The sequence below is a fragment of the Mastomys coucha genome, unplaced genomic scaffold (genome assembly GCF_008632895.1).
Source record: "Mastomys coucha isolate ucsf_1 unplaced genomic scaffold, UCSF_Mcou_1 pScaffold15, whole genome shotgun sequence".
In the NCBI taxonomy this organism is placed as follows: Eukaryota; Metazoa; Chordata; class Mammalia; order Rodentia; family Muridae; genus Mastomys; species Mastomys coucha.
Genome location: NW_022196897.1, coordinates 20,422,658 through 20,443,455, shown reverse-complemented (window position 1 = coordinate 20,443,455; position 20,798 = coordinate 20,422,658). Strand labels below are relative to the sequence as shown.

The 20,798-nt window shown below is 50.6% G+C and overlaps 1 protein-coding gene across 1 annotated transcript in view; it reads right to left on the bottom strand.

Moving 5' to 3' along the window:
* Positions 1-13,867, bottom strand: part of Fam102a (family with sequence similarity 102 member A) — a 34,096-nt gene extending 20,229 nt beyond the window's left edge. The window contains exon 1 of the mRNA XM_031369838.1: positions 12,953-13,867. Within this exon, the coding sequence (XP_031225698.1) occupies positions 12,953-13,098 (146 nt within the window). The 5' untranslated portion in view covers positions 13,099-13,867. The remainder of the gene's footprint in view (positions 1-12,952) is intronic.
* Between the last annotated feature and the right edge of the window lie 6,931 nt (positions 13,868-20,798).

The following is a 20,798-nucleotide window of genomic DNA, read 5'->3' as shown; positions in this document are numbered from 1 at the left end:
GTCTCAATGACAGCATGGCTCTCTGTCACGCCAGAACCCTAGACCCTGTGACCTCATCCTTTACTATGAGTATTCCACACAAGGGAAGAGATGGTATTGCATCTGGTTCATACCAAGGGACAGATGGTCACAGGTCCATAGCCCATCACTCCTATGTCACAGGCTAGGAATACACACAAGAATTTACCTGCCCAAGGTCTGTAATTTGAACCCATGCCCAACACTACATTTTTCCATGTTAGGGCTAGAAAACAGAGGCCCTAGGAATTCAAAGGAAGAAGACACACGGATGATACACAGGGATGTAGTAACAATTTCAATTCCTAAGACCCAGACTATTAGCACACACAGAGCTGTTGTGCTGGACCCAGTCAGGGGACTTCCCTTCCTATACCCAGCAGGCTCACTTGAGTGGCATAGGGAGGCAAAGATGGGTCCAAGCAAGCCCCTGCCATCCATGAATGCTAAAGTTCCTTAGGTCTCAGTTACTTTCTTTCTCACGGACACAACAGGCACCTCTGCTGAACTGTGGACATGGCCGAGCCCTGTAAAAGCACCTGCAGAGACGGGCCTCAGAGGCAGGCGGGCCTGGAAGCATGCAAAAAGCACTGACCCAACCCTCTTCCTTGCCCTGGACCTTGGATCTGGCCATTTCCCCAGCCCTAAAACTCAGCTGTCATGTTCAGAGAGGTGTGGCAGGTGGCCAGGAATGTGTGACCAGTGACTCAGGCCTGGGTGGTATTTTATTCACCCAGAGAGGAAGGAGTGAGAGGAAGGAGAGATTCCTGTCCCTGGGGCCTGGCTCCTGAAATGACTGGACTCCAGTCATGGGGATACCTTCACCCAGGCCCATCCTAAGGGCACTCCCTATCTATGCAGACAGAACTGGGTCTATAGGTGTGGTTGGAACCCAGCAAGGCCCTTGTCTCCCAGAGCCAAGTAGAAGCAGGGTGTCTGTCCACTAACAGTTGTCTCCTGTCCTCAAAGATGGTGCTGAGGATCTAACAACTGAATGAGAGATCTCTGTAGTCTATTTCCATAAAATCAAGCCTTTTCATAGGGGTACAACTTCCAGGTAGAGGCTTTGCAGATGTGTGTGCCTGCAGCTTGTTCTCTACAGTCCGTGGAGTCAGGGACCACCATCATTACTACATCTGCTACCCAGGTGTTCCTGCTGCACATAGGATTCCCCATGGCCTTTTGAACTTAAGGTGACAAGATAATCAGGAGTCATTTAGCCAGAGTCACCTCTCTTCACAGCCGGGCCCTGACTCAGACCTGTTTGTCCAGCTGTGCTCAGCAGCAACCCAAGATTCCGATCACAGGACAGAAGGCGCAGGGTCAGACACCACCATGAGGCCCTGACTCACAGGGCTCCACCTCCTCCACAGACACCTGAGATTGCAGACTCAAGACCACTCCTGGGCCAACCACTGCCATTGCCCTAACTTCACTCGTATTTACCAGCACTTACTAGGAGTCAGGCTGAGTGGCCCTGTCCAGACACAGGCCCCACAACAAGGATAATCCCATCCTCCTTGAACCACACGCCTTCCATTCGAGTGCCATCTCAGATCTTGCCTTGGGCCTTTTTTGTTCAACAGTATCATGTGATGGATCTGTGATAATGGCTGCTACAGAGGATGCCTTCTGAAACCCAAACAGTCCACCCCACTGCTGCCCAAGTAGAAAGGCTGTCTTGCCTACATCCAATATGGGCAGGGTCAGCTTCATGACAAGGTCCAATTTTTCCCTGTGACCCTTTTGACAAGCACAAACAGCTGAGCCTAGGCTGTCTCCTCTTGGGACTTAGAGGGCTATACCAGTCAAAGGTTCATCCCAAAGACAGGGTTTGGAGCCAGGTATAGTGGTGCACATCATTTATCCCAGCTATCAATAGGCAGAGGCAGAGGCAGAGGCAGAGAGATCTTTGTGAGATCCAGGCCAGCCTGGTCTATATAGTGAGTTCTAAGCAATAGGACTACATAGTGAGACCTTGACCCAGAGCTAACAACAAAAGGTGAGGGAACTGAGCAGTGGTGGCACTCATACCTTTGATCCCAGAACTTGGGAGGCAGAGGCAAGTGGATCTCTGTGAGTTTGAGGTCAGTCTGTCTACAGAGTGAGTTCTAGGATAGCTAAGGTAATAGACAGAAACCCTGTCTAAAAAAGGAACAGGAAAGAAAAGAAAAGAAAAAGGAAGAGAAGAGAAGAGAAAGTAAAAAAGAAAAGCAAGCAAAGCAAAACCAGAAACACAAAAAGTGAGGTATTGGAGTTGATGTAAGCTTAGTAGCAAAACCCCATCCCCTCTATGCTCTGCCCTTCTCTGAGATGGTACCTATGCATAATGGTCTCTGCCTGCTTACAGGCCCCAGGCAGGAACCACAGGTATCAAGGCCAGGGCAGTGAATGGCTCAGCTCAAATTAAGCATGTTTCAACAGGCAAGCTTCAGGAAGAGAGAAGAACAGCAACTGAACAGGAAAAGAAAGAAACAGGAACCTTTCCTTCCATGCTTGCAGCTCCAGATCTCCTCCATGCCGGCTTTTACTGAGCATGTGCTCTGAGCTATAGGCTATGGTGGGTAAGTAACAGGTTCGCCATGGCTTCCCGGTACCATGGAAGAATTCATTATCCCATCCCAGGCAACGTTTTCACACCCAGTAGCCTAGTAGTAACCTCGGGAGCCCACACAGCTTTCAAACTGCTAAGTTCCATCCAGAGCCCAGCCCTGCTATGCTGGGGTCGTAAGTGGTAGAAGGAAAATCCCCAGACCATGAAGACTGCCTGCCTGCAACTGCCAAGATGAACCACTGCCTTGTAAACAAGAGCACGCAATGCTCGCTGGGTTGGCATGGTTCAGGCTGGCTTACCAGAAAGACGCAGGAAAAGCCCCAAGGATCAACTTCAGACTTCAAGGCACTCTTGAGTTTTGTCTTGAAAGCTTTGGTGCCCACCTAGAGCCCAGAGGTATGAACAAATCAAGGCTTGTTTCTGAAGCAGAGGTGTGTAGCTTACAAGTCCTCAAGAAAAAATATACTGTGTAACTAAGCCCAAGCAGAATTCTGCAGGCCTAAAAGGCCCTTACATACAAGGCCCCAACTCCAACAAATAAAACCTCATCTTTTTTTTGTTTGTTTGTTTGTTTTGTTTTTTGTTTTTTCGAGACAGGGTTTCTCTGTGTAGCCTTGGCTGTCCTGGAACTCACTCTGTAGACCAGGCTGGCCTCGAACTCAGAAATCCGCCTGCCTCTGCCTCCCAAGTGCTGGGATTAAAGGCGTGTGCCACCACCGCCCGGCCAACCTCATCTTTTCTTAACCAGACTGATTTAGAACTCTACATAAGTATTATCATGAACTCCTACTATCTTACAATTTTACTGCTGTGAAAAGACACCATGACCAAGGCAACTTTTTTTTTTAATTAAAGATATATTTATTTAATGTATATGAGTTCACTCTAGCTGTTTTCAGACACACCCAAGGAGGGCATTGGATTCCATTACAGATGGTTGTCAGCCACCATGTGGTTACTGGGACTTGAACTCAGGATCTCTGGAAGAGCAGTCAGTGCTCTTAACCACTGAGCCATCTCTCCAGCCCCACAAGGCAACTCTTAAAAGGACAACATTTAATTGGGGCTAGCTTACAGGTTCAGAGGTTCAATTCCATTATCATCAAGGTGGGAGCATGCCAGCATCCAGGCAGGCATGTTGCAGGAGGAGCTGAGAGTTCTACATCTTCATCTGAAGGCTACTAGAAGACTGGCTCTCAAGTGGTTAGGAAGAGTGTCTCACTGCCCACCCCCACACCAAAACATTTCCTCCAACAAGGACACACCTCCTAATAGTGCCACTCTCTGGGCCAGGCACATTCACTTAAACCACCACATTTGCCTTAGGCCTTTTGTCTGCAGTACTTGTTCACTTTACCTGTGGCAGAGTGTCTCCAGATGGTCCATGGCTAGGAAGACAGCCTTCTTGGCCTAACACAACTGCCCTCCTATAACTAGCAGCCCTAAGCAGTCTATCTTAGTGCTACTTTTAGTAGTTCTAAAGTACAAGTCTGGGACCTAGAGAAATGGCTCAACAGTTAAGAGCATTGGGTGCTCTTCCAAAGGACCAGGGTTCAACTCCCAGGAGCCATGTGGAGACTGACAACCATCTGTAACTACAGTTTTGGGGGATCCAACACCTTTTTGGTCTCCGTGGGCACTGTACACACATTGTATATTGTAACTTTAATTTTTCAAATCCTCCTTTTAATTTTCGTTTTAGCCCACCACCCACCAGAGGTAGTGGAAAAGAGAGGATACAGGGGAAGTGGACCTGTTTAGAAATGGTCCTTTGGAGCAACTCCTGTCTGTGTTGTCTGGAAATCAGCAGTTCAGCTCACAGGTCCACAGCAGCAGCTCGGATCTATTCACAAACACCTCACAGATACACCAGCAGTCTAGTTTGGTAGAGTCAGGTTAACAAACACAAATCAGTAGCGGTGGCACAACCTAGCAGACAGTCAGGCCTTAGCCTCAGAACAAGTTAACAAAAGGGATCCAGAGGGACGCCAAGGAGTTCTCAGCTGTGCCTCTCCCAGTAAACTGAAGATCGGCGAAGATGGGAGACCCACAAGCCTCGCACAGCTAGCTCTATGAGCAAGCCTAGCTCAGCCACTGTCCTTCGAGTCTTGTTTATCCCCTCTACACATCACGTGTCCTCCAGCAGTCTTGCCTCAGCAAGTGTGTCTGTCTCAGCTGATATCACTCTGCCTATCAGCCTGAGTCCATGTTAGTGGAAAGAAATTGCAACACGCCACCACAAGTTTTTTGGTGTGTTTCTCTCTATGGAGTCCTGACAAATGCAGCTCAACTACGCAATGTAAAGCAGACCAATACATGCACATTGTTAGCAAAGAATCCTTCATTGCATGTCCTTTCACATGCTTGCTTTAGCAGAACATCCTTTCTCCTGTGTCTGCTTCAGTGAAATGTTCCTTCAACTGACTTTCCAAAGAATCCTTAAATTTCCACTTCAGTGTACAGATTTACATAAAGGCAAAACACTCATATACATAAAAATAGTAGTGAACTAAGAAATAAATAAAATCCAAGTGTGACCGATCCAAACCCACCTTGGGTTTGTCAGCATATTGTCAGGTCCACCCCTAAGCACTTCCCCTTTCTAAGAACATGCCCCCCTCAAACCAACTGGTTCTTTCCTGCTCTTCTCCCACAACCAAGCTCTACCTACCCACCCCAAATTCACATTACTTCCTCAAGGCCTGTCCAGCCCTGACTAGGACAGGTATAGACAGGTAGGATCCAACAGAGTTAAGACTGTATCCCATAGTTCCATAGACCCAAACATACAAGGTGACCAGAAAACATGGAACAACCCAGGAAAGTATAAGCCACAGTGCTTGCCTGCACATGTCTGCAGAGACCAGCCCTGCAAACAAGAAGTGGTGGAAGAAGAGAATGCTTTACACTCGAACATGGCCCTGCCTCTGTTCTCCTGATACCAGGTGTGTATACTTCCTCTCTTGGCAGGTTTAGTCTATGGTAGCTGCCTGGGCCTGGTCGTGTGCTGAGCAGGTAACCCTGATCTTCTGCTGCCCTCGAGTGAGTACCCATTAGAAGAAGAAACAGTCTACAGGGATAAAGCCCTTGGCCACAGTCCAAAGCAATTCAACAGCTGCAAGATCCAATGGTAGTGCCTGAGTTCACTCTTCCTCCTAGCCCTGTACAGACACTGATCCTCCGCAAGTGATACACTCAACTCAGTTAGTGGGTCCTTGGCTGCCTCTCAATTGCAGTCTTTAGCCCACAGTGGTACCCAGCTGCCTAGTATATGGATAAGAGTTCCTCCTGGCACAGACTGGTACTTCAGGCACTGGGTGGCGGGTAGGCTTGGGCTTAGCAGCTGGCAGTAGCCACCACATAGTCAACACCAACAGCCACATTGGTTCAGAGCCAGGGGAGAGAAGTCCCAGCCTGGGGTGATGCCAACACACAGCATGAGGCCCAAGAAATAAGAGGCAATGGATGCTTTTCTGGTCTTGAAGGGCCACAGTCTGGGAAGGAGCTGGATACAACGAATAGGGACTGTAATACTTTAAAATGAAGGGCTATAGCAGGTAACATGGCCAACAGGCCTGGGGGTACAGGACTTCCTAGAATGGCCACTGGGCTGAGCAGTAGTTCCATGTGAAAAAGCTGGGTAAGGAGGTTGAGAGAAAGCAGAGTAACCAGAAAAACAAGGGGGCAGGATGTGGGCCATGAAAGACTTTGGGCTCTCCTATACTATCTGGTCCAGGAGACTTATAGCCAGTGCCTGCACCTCTGTAAGGGGCTGTCTGCTTGTCTGCAGGGTACCCGAGCAGTGTTTCAGCAGAGCAGGACTAATTCCCAATAGGGAAGAAAAGGTATGTGGACCCAGCAGCAAACCCCACTAGGCCCTCAGCTCCGACACTAGGGTACTCCTTACTGTCTCCCACCCCTGCTGAAGCCAAAGGAGCAAGCCTGAGCAATAGGTACCCTCTCTTGTCAGCACCACAGTGGTCCAGACCCCCAGGGGAGTACCAGCTACTAAGAGGCACACCACTTGGCCCAGAGGGAATAAGGCACAGTGTAACAAGTGTTCCCACTGTGGATCAGGAGCCAAGCTGGCGTTCTAACAAGCACCATTACTACATCCTCCAACAACAGCAGTCCTGCTTCAAGGGAGATGGAAGAGACTGGGATTTAAGTCCCTTGTTGAAATCAGAGGCAGTGAACAACAGGCTGGGGTGGGGTGAGGCGTAAAATAGAAACCTAACCAGCAGAGAGTCATTTCCCATCAGCAGCGCTCCTTCTGCCCACCCCTGAAACAAGGTGGTTCCAGAGCTGAGGGGTGCCAGTCAACATCTGGGCAAAATGGCGTCAAAGCCGTTTCAGGTCTATATTCAAGAGCTCTTTCTTCTAAGCCAAAGGTGCCAAGAAACTCAAGCAAATAGACCACAAGTTTGCAACCACAACCCTGATGACACTGGGTACGGGTTGGGCAGCTTCAAGCCTACAAAGACAAAGTCTGACCTTTGGCGAGCCATCAGGCCCAGGGTATCACTAGGACCTGGGACAAATCTAATGTCCTCACAATTCAAAGCACTAGCCAGGAGAGGTAGATAAAATGGAGCTAGCTACGTGCTCTCCCACCACACCTTAGCTCCAGGTCTCTTCCTGGAGTCTCTCCCTTGCTCACACTTCTCTGTGGCTCCTTTTTAAACTGGTTTACTTCCCAGTTCCTTATATTCCATATATCAAGTCCCTCAGTTTCTAAGACCCAGAGGCAGGCTTACTAACTGGCACCTGGATGCACAAGCAGGGCCTCTTGAAAGCCAATCAGGGTTTCCAGGTCACTCCGGGCCTCCCAGCCACTCTCAGATAAGCAGGACCTACAGGCAACAATGTTATTGCTGCCAAAAAGCCCAGCCAACCAGGATTTCCAAGCAAAGAGCAGGCCTGAGGGGCCTTGCCTCCATACAAGCCAGATCACCTCAGGTCAGGGCTACTGCCTAGCTGCCAGGCAGGTGAAGGCACAGCCAAGGTGGCACATGCCAATAGTGCAGCCAATTGGCAGTGAAGGCCAGGTCCAAGCAGTAGCAGCTAGGGCATGAAACAGGCTGGGAAGCTTCTTACCAAGGCCAGCAGCAGTATGATGTGACTTCAACGAGGGCCAGGTGAGCCAGTCCCATGCCCAGCTGACCTCTAAGACTCACTCCTCCCCATCTTCTCCTGACAGTGGGATTTCTGACCAAAGGTTCCCTGACCACTGTGCTTGCACAGGAAACACCTTCTACGGGGGCCTCGGGAACCAAACTGACAATAAGAGACACTCAGAACATGCCAAGGATCCAAGAGTTTGCTGTGGGGGGAGGAAGAGCCTTGAAACACAGGTGAAGAGGTAATTTCATAGTCCTTGTGTGGAATTGCTGCCTCACACTCTAATCAGTTGTCTGATTTCCCACTTAAAGGAAACTGAAAATTTGAACTTTTACATGAGCCCTAGTTTCTGGGACACCGCGGACACTATGCACCCTTGGAATACCTATCTCCTAGCACCTTCAAAGTAGGGTGCCGTGCCTTTAGGATAGGGAACCCTCCTTCCTGCTCACTTGGCCTGCTATCCTCTCCAATCTCTTCCTTTTCTGTGTGCCACCTCTCTGCCGGGCAAGGTGAGCACTGCCTGTTGTCTCTTACCAGCACCCAAGAGCCATCATCTTAATGGGCAAAAGATGTCACATTGCTCCTCTGCTCCCTGGGCCCCTATGGGATTTCCAAGACTAAAAATAGTTGCAGTCAGGCAACCTTCCATTTTTGTTTTCTCTAGCCCCTCAACTCTTTGCACACTCCATCCCACCTTGCCTAGGCAGACATGCCTTCAAGCCAGGGGCTTCTCTACAAGTTGTTTCCCATCTTCAGCTCAATCCCTCTCAGCTTCTAAGACTCCCCTAAAGTGTTCCTTCCTGAGGTGACAGTAGACTTGGGGTAAGGGGTGAAAAGAATTAGAAGCTAGAAAAAAAAAAGATGGAGAGATGTCTGAACAAAAACATTTCACCAGTTGGTCTGCCATGGTCCACTAGGATCCACAAGGACCTGCCCCACATTAGCTTGGCCTACCAAGCATACTGTCACCACCTAACTGGGAGCCCCAAAGAACAGGACTACATAGTCCTGCTCACTCTGGATGCCAGTCAAAAGGGAGTTTCAGTCAAGAAAGAAGAAAAGATCCATGTTTATTAACTCCCTACCTTTCCAATTTATTCAACCCACAGTGACCCAGTTCTGAACAGGACAATAAATACCTTACCCAACTTGGGGGTCCTCTTGTATCTTCACACTGTTGCTCCCTTAGGAATCTCCATTCTGCTTTCTCAGAGCCCCAGACCAAGCTATCCCAGAGCATGCCTTGCATGGCTGTAAACCCAGAGAGGGAGAGGAAGAGACTGAGGGATGGAACCCTGGCCAAATATGTGGCTTGGGTAAGAAACAATCAAGCCTGTCTGCCTGCCCCCAAGGCCAGGGTCTGGGCTTGGGCACAAGACCTCCACATGCAGAGCTAACTCAAGATCCCAAAAGCCCCTCTGAGTACTCCTGAATGACGGACACATGGTTGTGTCATAGAAAGCACACAGTGCCTGTGTGAGAGAGGTCAGGCTCTATTTACAAAAAATAAAACCCCACTGAGGTCTCAAAGCTGCCAAGAAGAAAGGACAAGGGTTGAGGGAAGTCCCACTCCCAGTCACAGCTTCAACAACCTAGCACTCAAGTACGAAGCAGGAGGTGGCCTTGAAAGAGATCTGTCTTCTCCTTCTGGCCTCACCCACCTTCTTAGTGCAAAGAGGACTGAAGCCCAGGGGACAGAGGTAAGAACTAGACTACCATCTGGCCAACTGTGTCATTTATTCCTCCTATGAAGTAACTCTGGCAAGACACTTTTCTGCCCCAGACTTTGGTTTCCCCATCCATTGGCTAAGGAAACAGTATCCTTCTCTCCGCTCTCTCCTCCACCCTGTGAGGTTAGTCGGTGTTTCCTTGTACTCCTCTCCCCCGACACAGCGACTACATGCATGTGGCAAGCCAATGCCAGCAAGGAGCATTCTTCTAACCTGAAGGTCACTTGGACACATTAGCCACTGCCGGAATTACCACACTTGGACGGGACCTCTGCATCCTCCTGGACGCCCTCCAACCCTGAACACCTTCCCAGGTGCCACTTGAATTATCTTCCTGGGAGTCACCAGGCAAGGACATATAGCAAATGCCCATTGTGCCGAGTGACTGCCTATGTCTGACCGCAAATACACAGTGATTCCTTCAGTCCCACCCTCGCCTTATAGTCACGGAGACCTTGGGCTCCACAAAGCCCAGTGGAGTGCCTCAAAACTGCCCAGCTCCAGACTCTGTGTACCACCCACTCACTGAAAGAAGCCACTGTAGAGTCTGGAACGCTGCATGGATCTGAAGTTGCTTCTAACACATGCCACCAAAGCAGGGCTGGGCACTGAACCTGTGGCAATGAAGTTCTATCTTTGCTACTCTCTTGGCTCAGTGACACGGGTCCAGTCACTTCACCTTCCTGTCTCTGTGTCTTCACCCACAAGTAGAGCAGATGACCAGGCTCAAAGACCTTGGCATCGGCAAGCACACAATCGAAGAAACCCACTCTGAGAAAGGAATTTTTCCCCAGTGCCATTACTGCTGGCAACCTCCCCGTGTGGTTTTACCACTTTGGCCTCAGTACCTCTCCGGATGGCTAGGAGGATTAGTGGGGATACCCTGCTCAAAACTCTCAGCGCTATGCCTAGCACAGTCTGGGCACTAGGAGTCTAGTTGCTGTGGGAACTGCTGCTCCTAAGGCAGTGTGGGAAGATAAGGCTAAGAAAGAGCCCCAGGAATCACCTGCTGCACCTGTTCCAACTGGGTCAGACCAGCTGAATACCAGCTGTTGCCATGGCACTCAACACACTGGCAAACACCAGCTAGGAAACAGGGTGTTGCAGGAGTGGGGCCTAGGGCTGTTGTCAGTCTGACACCACCCATGCTGCCAACAGTCCAAAAAGCCATCCTGAGGTCCCTAGGCTTGGGAAGCTGTAGGGAAGCTGTGCTGCCACATCTAGGCCCAGGACCTAAGCCAGTCCAGCCCTCTCAGTCCCTACCCCAACTTATAAACAACAGGGTCACAGTAGTAGAGAGGTGGCTGAGGCTCCTGGGGTACAAAATAAATGTGGGAGGGGTATGGGCAAGGGAAAGGCGACCTAGGAACCCCCATGCCCTGGGTAAAAGCCCACAGAAGCCAAAGCCACTGTAAAGCTCTCTGCAGCCACACCTGCCCAGCAGTATCCAGGTCCCCAGGATCTAAGCACTCAGATTTGAGCCTCTTTCCTCTTTAGTACCCCACCCACCCAAATGAGGCTTTATTCCAGATGGGAACCGGGGAGGGCTGCCTGGGCTTGGCTGGGTTCAGAGAATCTGTGGCCTCCTGCCAGGCGGAAGAAGGGAAAACAGAGGTGAAATCCAGAGTATGTGAGTTAAGGCCTGGAACTTTCCAGACTTTCCAGGATGTGGGGGCAAGTTGAGGCAAGAGAAAAGCTGACAAGTAGGGTCACAGTGGCTGGCTAAGGGTCTAGGTAGACAGGTGAAACTTCAGCCTGGGTTTGGTACAAATTCCTTGGTACTGTGCTCAACCCCAGCTCACATAAAGGACCTCTGCTGATTTAAGGGATGTTTCCCCCCCTCATGGCCTGGAGTTGGGGAAGATTGGGGCCCAGGTCCCTTACAATACAGGTACTCGGAACTGCTATAGCAACTCCCCTGGTCATGCACGGTACACTCTCCATTCCCCTCACAACTGAAAACTGAGTATTACTTCTCCATTTTACAGTAGTGAGAGGAAACTATGGGTCAGAGGCACAAGGTAGCAGCTAAAGCCACTCTCTCTGAGCGTCTGTTTTCAGCTCTGTCTGTTTCCCCCTCCCTCCCAATCAGGGCCCCCACCTCGATTCCTGCTCTGTAGCATTGAGAGGTGCAAGTAAAACAGTGAGCAGAACACCAGTAATTGCCAGGGAGACTGGGTAATTCACCCAAAGCCACTTAGCCTAAAAGTAGCTGACTCCAGGCCCATCTCTGAGCACAACCCTTTGACACTGCGGCTGGCCGGCCGTTAGGAAGGGTAACTGTAGGGATTTACAGACTTCACAGGCATCAGATTGCAGCCACCCCCACCACAAAGGGCAGCCCTTGCCCAAATTCCTCAGATAAGCAGCTCTGAGCAGAACAGGAGGCCCAGTGCGTAGAACAGGCACCTCACTCTATCCACAGGTTCCACCATCTGAATCAGACCGCGTAGCTTCTCTTCTCCCAACAGATTCACCCAACAGGTCTCCCAACTGGCCAAGTCTGGTTGACAACTGCCTCCGGCCAAGTCTCTGGCAACCAATTTACTTCCTCTTTCTGGAGTTCATTATCCCAGTCTGTATAACACACCTCTGAGATCTCTGAATAGTGAGGCAGTTCGAACGAACTGGGCCCACAAGACCTAAGGAGCAAGGGGCAGGCTAGGAAGGAGGAGCATCTCGGGAGCTGGGCCAGCGGCCTAGCCACTGCAACTTCCCTCTACAATGCTGATGGAGAAACCTGTATTAAGTCCAGTGCGTCGAAGAGGGAACAGGAACCCAAAGAGGAGCCAGAACCTGACTCCCTTTCCCCATGAGTTGGACTCTTCGGACCTCTGCAGGCAGGTCAGACTGTGTGACCCCCAAGAGCTCAATCTGCAAAAGGTCGACTAGGATCTCATACAGCAATAAACTGGGAAGGTGGACCTACCGGGACGGTGAATGACAAAAAATCAAACCCGAAGGCTTCTTTTGCAGGGGGAAGGCAGTCTCCTGGCAAGGACATTTGCAATGCAAAGCAGTCCAGCTTCAGCCAGTGGAGGGCAGACACTCAAGAGGGGGCTGGGCAACCCAAAATCCAGCCACCTCCCTCAACCAAATCCAGGGAGTGCCTGGAACTGGTCTTTCCCAGCCAAGGGGAGAGAGCCAAAGAGCCAGTGGCTGGACCAATCTGTCAATCGTATGACAGCCACAAGGGCCGGCTTTGTGGCAAGGTGGCCTGGGACACCCCTAATTAATCCCTAAAAGTCCAAGTCTCAGTCAGCTCTCTCCATACAAGTCTGCAAAAACGGGTGACTTGAAGAATGCATGCAGGGCCCTAAAGGGTTTCTGGCTGGTCACCTGCAGACAAGTGCAAGACACTCTGCCAGCTCACTCAGACCTAAGTCCTGCCTAGTGCAAATCTTTCCCCAGGAAGGCTCCTTGCCCGTCCGTCTCTAGTTGAGCCTTCTACACTTGCCAAGTGGCCAGATCTCACTCATCGGCACTCGCCACCCTCCCCGGAAAACGCGAAAACCTCACTGCCTACCTGGACGACAAGCTGACAAAATCCCCGCCATCCAGCAGCCGGACCTTGCAAAAGAGGACCCCATTCACGAAGGGGACCGCAGTCAGCTCCTCCAAGGTGAAAGTGGTTTGGAATTTAAATTTCTTCTTCTTCATCAAGAAAGCCATGAGCGAGTTCCCTGAGTCTGAAGCCCGCAGGGCCAAAGAGAAAAAAAGAAAAAGAAAAGAAAAAAAAAAAAGAAGGGGATACTAGAAAACCCAAGGATTCCTTTCCCGACACCACACCCCCTCCTCAAAAACACCAGAGCCGGATCCAGTCCAGATGGCGGCGGAGGCTGCGGGCCGGAGAGGATCTGGGTACGGAGCCCCTGGTCCGAGGGATGAGTCCGGTGAGCCGGCTGCTTTCACCCTCGGGGGACCCAGGCTCCACCGGCATGTAAACAGCGAGGTGCGGCCCCGGCAGCGGGGGCTGGCGTGGAGGGCGGCGAGCGAGCGAGCAGCAGCACCATCCCGAGCCGCGGGGCCCGGCGGACCGGTGAGACTGACGGAGACGGCCGGGCGAGCCGCTGAAGGCCCGGGCTGCGGCCCCGCCTCCGCCCCGCTGGCTGCCGTGGGAGGCGCCCGGGCGACGCACACGCCTCCGCACCTGGCGCACCGCGGCCTGCGCAGGTGAGGCCCCGGGAAGCGGAAGCCACCGCAGCGACCGCCCGGGCTCTGCAGGGACCGCTCTGGGAGGCTCCGCCGGGCGGGGAACGTGTGCCGGTCCGCCTCCTGCTCAGTCCTGGGACCCACGCCGCGCCTGCCCCGACCGAGTCTGAGGCGCCTTCCGACCCGGCCGGATGGCTTCTGCCTCGGTTAGCGCCGCTGTAGCTCAGGGGCGCCCTCGCCCGCACCACCGGACGCTGCCGGCTGAGCCCGACGCAGCTCGGCGCTGCTCGGAGATCGCCGAAGCCCCCCGGCGCGACCGCCCGCGGAGCCGCGGCCGAGAGCAGCAGGGGCGGGGCGCGCGAGCCTCGCAGCCTCAACCTGCGATTGGACGGCCCGACTGTACGAACACGAGTTTCTATTGGCTGGCCGTGGCGTGGGGCAGGGCTCGCGGAGGCAGAGCCAGTTGTGGGCGCTCGGATTGGAGCGCTCGCGGAGCTGGACCCGCCTCCTTGGGAAGCGCGGAGGGTCGGGGGTGGGGGGGAGAAGGAGAGGCGGTGGGAGGTCGCGGGGTGTGGGGGCCGGCGCTGGAAAGAACGGGAGGAGAGCGCGAGCCCAAGAAAAGGAGAAACAATGACTAGGAGAAACAATCTGGAAACTAGGGCTAGAACGGCCTGCCCGGATCCCGCCAAGACCTGAGCTCAGTCAGCAGTGGAGCAGGCTGAGGAGGTTGCACCCCATTTCTCAGGAAAACAATCGCAGAGGTGTCTCAAAACCTATGTAGGTCTTTCTCGCCTCTGAAAGTGACAAGCGTCTGTCCTGGCGTTGCCGCTTATGAAGATCCATTGGAGCCCGGCAGCCTTGTGACTCAGCCTGCCTCGTTCCAGGCTGTTATCTAAGGCTTTTGTTTTCAATTTCACGATAGTTACGGCAAAGGACACCTTGGGGACCTCGTACTCTCCGAGCCATGGGCAATTTGTAATTCTTTTTATCCAGGCCGCCAGTGATTAGGGACTCTGTCCTGAGTCAGGCAGGCACCCAGTGGAAAGACTGGATCACAGTGTCTGCTGAAGAGCTCTAGGAGGGGAGGTCAGAGGAGGCGTGTGCTTTTGCATTGGGACGGGAACTCAAGGGGTTCTGACACAAAGCAGTCGGAGCATCAGGGTACAGGCAGTGGCAGTCACTAGAGGCCTGCTGGCCCAGCAGCATGGTACTCAAAAAGTTTGGAGTACCCCTGGACGCATTCTAATTTGAGAGAAAAGCAGATCCGACTAGAATCTGGCCCAGTCTCTTAGACCAGAGCAAAGAAGGAGCCATCACCTGGTTTCTTGAGCTAGATAGCGACTTGCTTGTTCTGGCATCAGATAACTTGGAGGAAAGAAAATGGGGTGTGGGTGAGTGAGAGGCCGTTTTTTTGATCCAGGCAGGAGATAAGGCCTGCTGGACTTCCCTGTGGAAGGTTAAAGAAGAGAGTTGGGCTCCTTGGCATTCCTGAGATGTACATTCTCTGCAGGACTTCATGTTTGATGCCATGCATGATATCTTGTTTGGACATGTAAATGAAGACTTTTCATTTCAGAAGAATGGATGGCAATCTCTGCTTCTCTTAATTGTCCCATAATGTAGAAAACAGTCAGATTAGAGAAAAAACGAACCAATCCATCCGGTCCTCCTGGACGTAGCTAGACATCTCCTTTTAAAGGTGAGGAAGTAGAGGCCTGAAGGTTTTGTCTTTTTAAAAATAAATGAAATTTGTTGATGTGATTGGGCACATGGGACACAGTACAGTGAAGGACAGAGAATAACTTCTTTCCTCCTACCATGTGTGTCCTGGAGGTTGAACTCAGGTGGTCAGACTTGGCAGCAGGCACTTTCACCTACTGAGTCTTCTTGCCAGCTCTGGCTGTGTTTACTTTTTGGTTTGTTTGTTTTTTTAGAGTTGGTATCTCTATGCCTTTAGCCCAGGTTGGTCTCAAACTGAGTGTGGCTGGGGATGATCCTTTGCCTTTACTGATTAAGCCGTAGGATTGCAGGCTCATACTTCCACACCAGACTTGGCCTAGAGGGTTTAAATTCTTTGGCTGGGCTCTCAACCTTTCCCCGAAAGGCCTGCTCCCTAAGGGAAGAGCCTGTGGCCCCTAATAAAATATCTAAGAAGTCAGCCAAGAGTGTCTGGAGGCCTAACTGGATCCTCCGTTTCAACTGTGTAATCTCAGGCCTCTCCAACAATTTGCCGCCAGGCTTGGTTCCATTTGGTTCTGTGCAGCCTAAAGGCTAGGAACCCCGGAAGTGTCCCTTCTCAGTTCCCAGGCTGTACAAAAAGTGTGGTAACAGGACAGGATGCAAGAGTTGGTGTGAGACAGAATACTGCCTGTTCTGAGACCAGCCTGGTCTACAGAGTGAGTTCCAGGACAGGCAGGACTACACAGAGAAACCCTGTCTCAAGAACCAACATGGGGGCTCAGTTTGTAACCCTGAGGTGTAGGACTACGGATGGCAATGGGATATTACATATAGTATAGTGAGGACTAAGTGCTTTGGGGTCAAAAGTACTGAGCTCAAAAGCTATTGGCAGTTCATGGCAAACTAGCTTGGTGAAGCTTTGCATGCACACACAGGAAAGAATGTTGAAAAGCTTATTCCAAGAGAGGCTAGCCTGGCTGCCCCTCCTCAATACTCCAGTACAAGAGACAAGAGTGGAAGTAGGTTTATTCAATGTGGTCACACTGGGAAAAGGAACGAGTAAGTCCAATGACCTCCCAAAGTCACCGGGTTACATGAGGGTTAGGTTTAAATAGAGGGCAGGCAGTATAGGTAATGGGGTCCCTTCACTCCTGCCAGAGTGGTTACGAACCAAGGGTAGTAACACATGACTGTAATCCCAAGACTCAGGAGACTGAAGCTAGAAGATCCCAGCAGGGCTAATCCTGCCTTAGAAAGGAAGGTTGGGCAGGGCAGGAGAGGAGCCTCAGAGGAGACACCTTAAAACTTTTCTACCTCTAAGCTGTCATCTCTCCCCTTGAGACTTTTCTGTAGGCAAAAATTTTTTGCAGCCTATATTAATACATGTTCAACCTCTCCTCTAGTCCACCACCCAGCAGAGGCAGTGGAAGAGAAAAGTTATGAGGATATGGGGGAAGTGGACCTTTTTAGCAATAGTTCTTTAGGGGCGAGCTCAATCTTCTCTGTCAGCCGTTCAGTCCCATAGCAAACAGCTGCAGTTCAGTCCTCTAGGCAGGTAGACACCACACACGAACCAGCAGCGCAGCTGCTGAAGAAACCTGCATGGCTTGCCAGCTGGCCTAAGACAAGGTTGCGGAAGTGGCAAGAAACTGCAGGAACTTCACAAGAAGTTCTTTGGTGAGTTTCTCTCAGGTACAACCACTAGTGGAGCTCAACAATGCTATGTCAGATGAACCAATATATTCATGTCTTTATCAAAGAGTAGCGAGGCTAAGCAAACCAATATACCTCTTCCATTGTCTGTGGGGACACATTTATACGCCTTCATCACGCATCCTTTCACATGTCCACTACAGCAAAACATCCTCTTACCTGTGTCTGCTTTAGCAAGACATCTTTTCACCTGTGTGCCCCAGCAAAACATCATTTGGCTGCGCAGTGGTGGTGCATGTCTTTAATCCCAGTACTTGGGAGGCAGAGGCAGGTGGATTTCTGAGTTTGAGGCCAGCCTGGTCTACAGAGTGAATTCCAGGACAGCCAGAGCGATACAGAGAAACCCTGTCTTGAAAAAAAAAAAAAAAAATCATTTGACATAACTGACTTTCTAAACAAACCAGAAGTTGCCACTTCACTTTTCTAGAATGTTGTGCCTATGAAAGACTCAGGTCTAGAAAGACAAAGAGGATCTGTGCAAGTGTCTGTGGGAATCTCTGGCCAGCAGTCCATATTCCTCTAAAGCCCCAGTTTCCAACCTTTTACTGCCCCACCTTGCTGAGACCTCCATCAGATGAATAAGGAACCTGGCAGGACCATCTCAGGCAGATAGTCTTGGGGGGAAAGATCCAGGAAGACTGAGCTGGAGGCTCTGTTCAGGTGCAGTGGCTAAGGGACACTTCTCAGAGCTGTCATCTCAGCTTATTTATTCAAGGACCCCAGGCATATGAAACACTGGGGGCAGAGGCATAAGTTTTCATATTTAGGGGACTCTCTGTCTAGACCAGAGTAAGAAGGAATAGAAAAAGGGTTGAGGCAGGCAGGCCACTAACTACAAGGCTGCTTGAGGGCCTAAAAGTTTAGATTTCACTGTAGTTCCAAAGGGGACTCAGATGGTAGTGACACACTTCTGTCATCCCAGCATGGAGGGGCAAGAGCATTTCCACAGTTAGAGGTCATCCTGATCTACATAGCAGTTTCTAGGCTGGTCAAGGCTATGTAGCAAGTGACAGGAACACAGACAGGAGGCTGAAGCCAGCCCTGTAGGTAGAGACAGAATGATGGGAAGAGAAAGGGGACATACTTCACAGCAAGCACCAATAGATAGTTCTTGCAGTGTTGTATTATATTCACTGGGGAGTTGTGCCGCCAGTGGCTGGAGAGGTTTCTAGCAGGAGAAGTACTTGCTGTGTGTAGACCTGACAACCTGAGTTTGATCCCCAGGAAGCATCATGAAGAACAAAACTGACTCCTAAAAGTTGTCCTAGTGAATTAAGCTGACATGGAGATCAGCCACATGGCCTACAAGCAGCCACAGGGTGGAGAGTGGAGCTTTAGGCAAGCAGTGGAGCCCCATGTGTTAGGAAAAGTATGGTTTTTGTTTGGTTAGTTTTTGATTTTTCAACACAGGGTTTATCTGTATAGCCCTGGCTGTCCTGGAACTCACTCTGCAGACCAGGCTGGCCTCTAACTCAGAAATCCACCTGCCTCTGCCTCCCAAGTGCTAGGATCAAAGACGTGTACTACTACCACTGCCCGGCTCGGAAAAATATATTTAGAGAACAGATCATATGAAGAAAAGGGCCAGGTAGGCAGACTTGCAAAGCTCATGGCTGTTTTACGTGCGTGTGCATCTGTGTGCCACATCCATGCCTGAGGAGGTGCCTGAGGAAGCCAGTAGAGCAGGTCAGATCTTCTGAAGTAGAAACAAAACTACAGATGGTTGTGAGCTACCATATGGGTGCTAAGAATTGAACTGGGTCCTCTGGAAGAGCAGCAGCCAGTGCTCTTGACCACTGAGCCATCTCTTCAGTCCTCCAAACAATTTTTTTTTTTAAATTACTCAAAGTCCCAGTTAAAGCTATAGAGTCCAAGAAGGACTTCCACCTATCCTTGATGTCTTTAATTTGATTGCATGCTTTCTGCATCTTGATTATAGTTAAGTGAAAGTCAACCTTCGGTTCAGACTTGGGACAGGAGTAGACAAGAATGAAGAAATGACCACAGCCTTCAGAACAAAAGGCAGCCAGAGGAGGCAGGGCACCCTAGAGAGCCTTCACCTTCTGTGCTGATGAGTTTTACGTCAACTTGGCACAAGCTAGAGTCATCTGGGAGGAGAGACCTCAGTTGACAAATGCCTCTGCCAGACGAGCCTGTAAACGAGTCTATAGGGTGTTTTCTTGATAATGATTGATGTGGAAGGGCCCCGGCCCATTGTGGGCAGTGCCACCCCTGAGCAGGTAGTCCTGGGTTGTAGAAGGAAGCAGATTGAGGAAGCCATGGGAAGTAAGTCTGAAAGCAGGGTTCTTCCATGCTCTCTGCCCAGGTTCCTGTTCTGCTCAAGTTCCTGCCATGACTTCCCTCAGTGGTGAAGTGTAAGCCACATAAGCCCTTTCCTCCCCACATTGGCTTTGGTTATGGTCTTTATCATAGCAATAGAAAGCAAATTAACACACCATCCCTGGCCATGGGTGTACTCTGTGATGCTGTTGACAGCTTGGTCCCATTATAGCAGGAACAGCACAGAGTTAAACACTTCACCCATGGGGTCCTTTTATCTAGCTCAGAGCCTGCCACATAATCCATATTTCAAAACTGTGACTAAATGTACATGTATGTGGACATACGGCTGGATGGCTTCATATCGGACAGATACATGAGTGGGTACATGCACAGATGGATGTGTGGACGGGTGCGTGGGTGGTTGATGAATGACTATACTTCTGCTCCTCAAAATAATCATACAGTGATAAGGATTCACTGGGCTAGCCTGATGGCTCAATGGGTAAAAGTGCTGAAGACCTGAGTGCTCCAGACCCCATGGTGGTAGGAGAGACACACTCCTGAAGGTTGTCCTTTGACCTCCACAAGTATACTATGGTATGACACCACACACACACATATACACACACTTAACTTTTTAAAAATTTAACAATTCAATGTGTATAGTTTCAGTCATGTGGATTCTGAAGCAGGAAATGGCTCCAAGAGTTCCACACCAGCCTAGCCAACAAACAGGACCCCACATCAGAAAAAAAAAAAAAATTTTTTTTTTTGTTTGAGAAACTCTGCAGCCTGGTTGGCCTTGTACTTGCTGTGTGTAGCCCAGAGTTTCCTCAAATTCATAGCAGTCCCCCTGCCTCAGCAACCAAAGTACTGGGATTATAAACATGTGTCACAACACCCAGCTCTCAAAATTCCTTTTCACAAATGACCCAACTGTAATCCTTCCATGTGCACAGGAAGGTACATACACAAACCAGCCGGGCTTCCATAATGAGTTCTAAGCCTGCCAGTGCTGCAGAGTGAGGCTCTGCCTTGTGGAGGCGAGACAGCCCTGCACACTGTGGATTATAGGCTGATAATGGAGGAAGGGGGAGGCCTCCAGGATGAGGACTGGATTTTGTCCCCTGCTCTCTCCTGGCACTCAGGATGCCATGTGAAGGCAAGTGACATTAATGGGCTCCTGAGAGCAGGAGGCTGGTATGTGCTGGAGTGGAAGGTGGCCACAGTTCTCAGAACACGTGTTAAAGGGCAAGCTTGTTTTGTGGAAAATAAGAGCTGTTTATGTGAGCATAGAAGAGAAGCTAGGAGGGATACACCCAAAAGGGCTCTGGGCAGGAGCTTCCCTGAGGGGAGGCTCTGAAAGGCTGTTTACTGACTGATCCTTCCTGGCTCTTCTGGGTCAGGGCGTGGCACAGTGGTAAAGCATTACCTCGCTTTTACTAAGTACATGGAAGCTGAGCTCCAGCACCACACACACACACACACACACACACACACACACCACACCACACCACACACCACACACACACACCACACACACA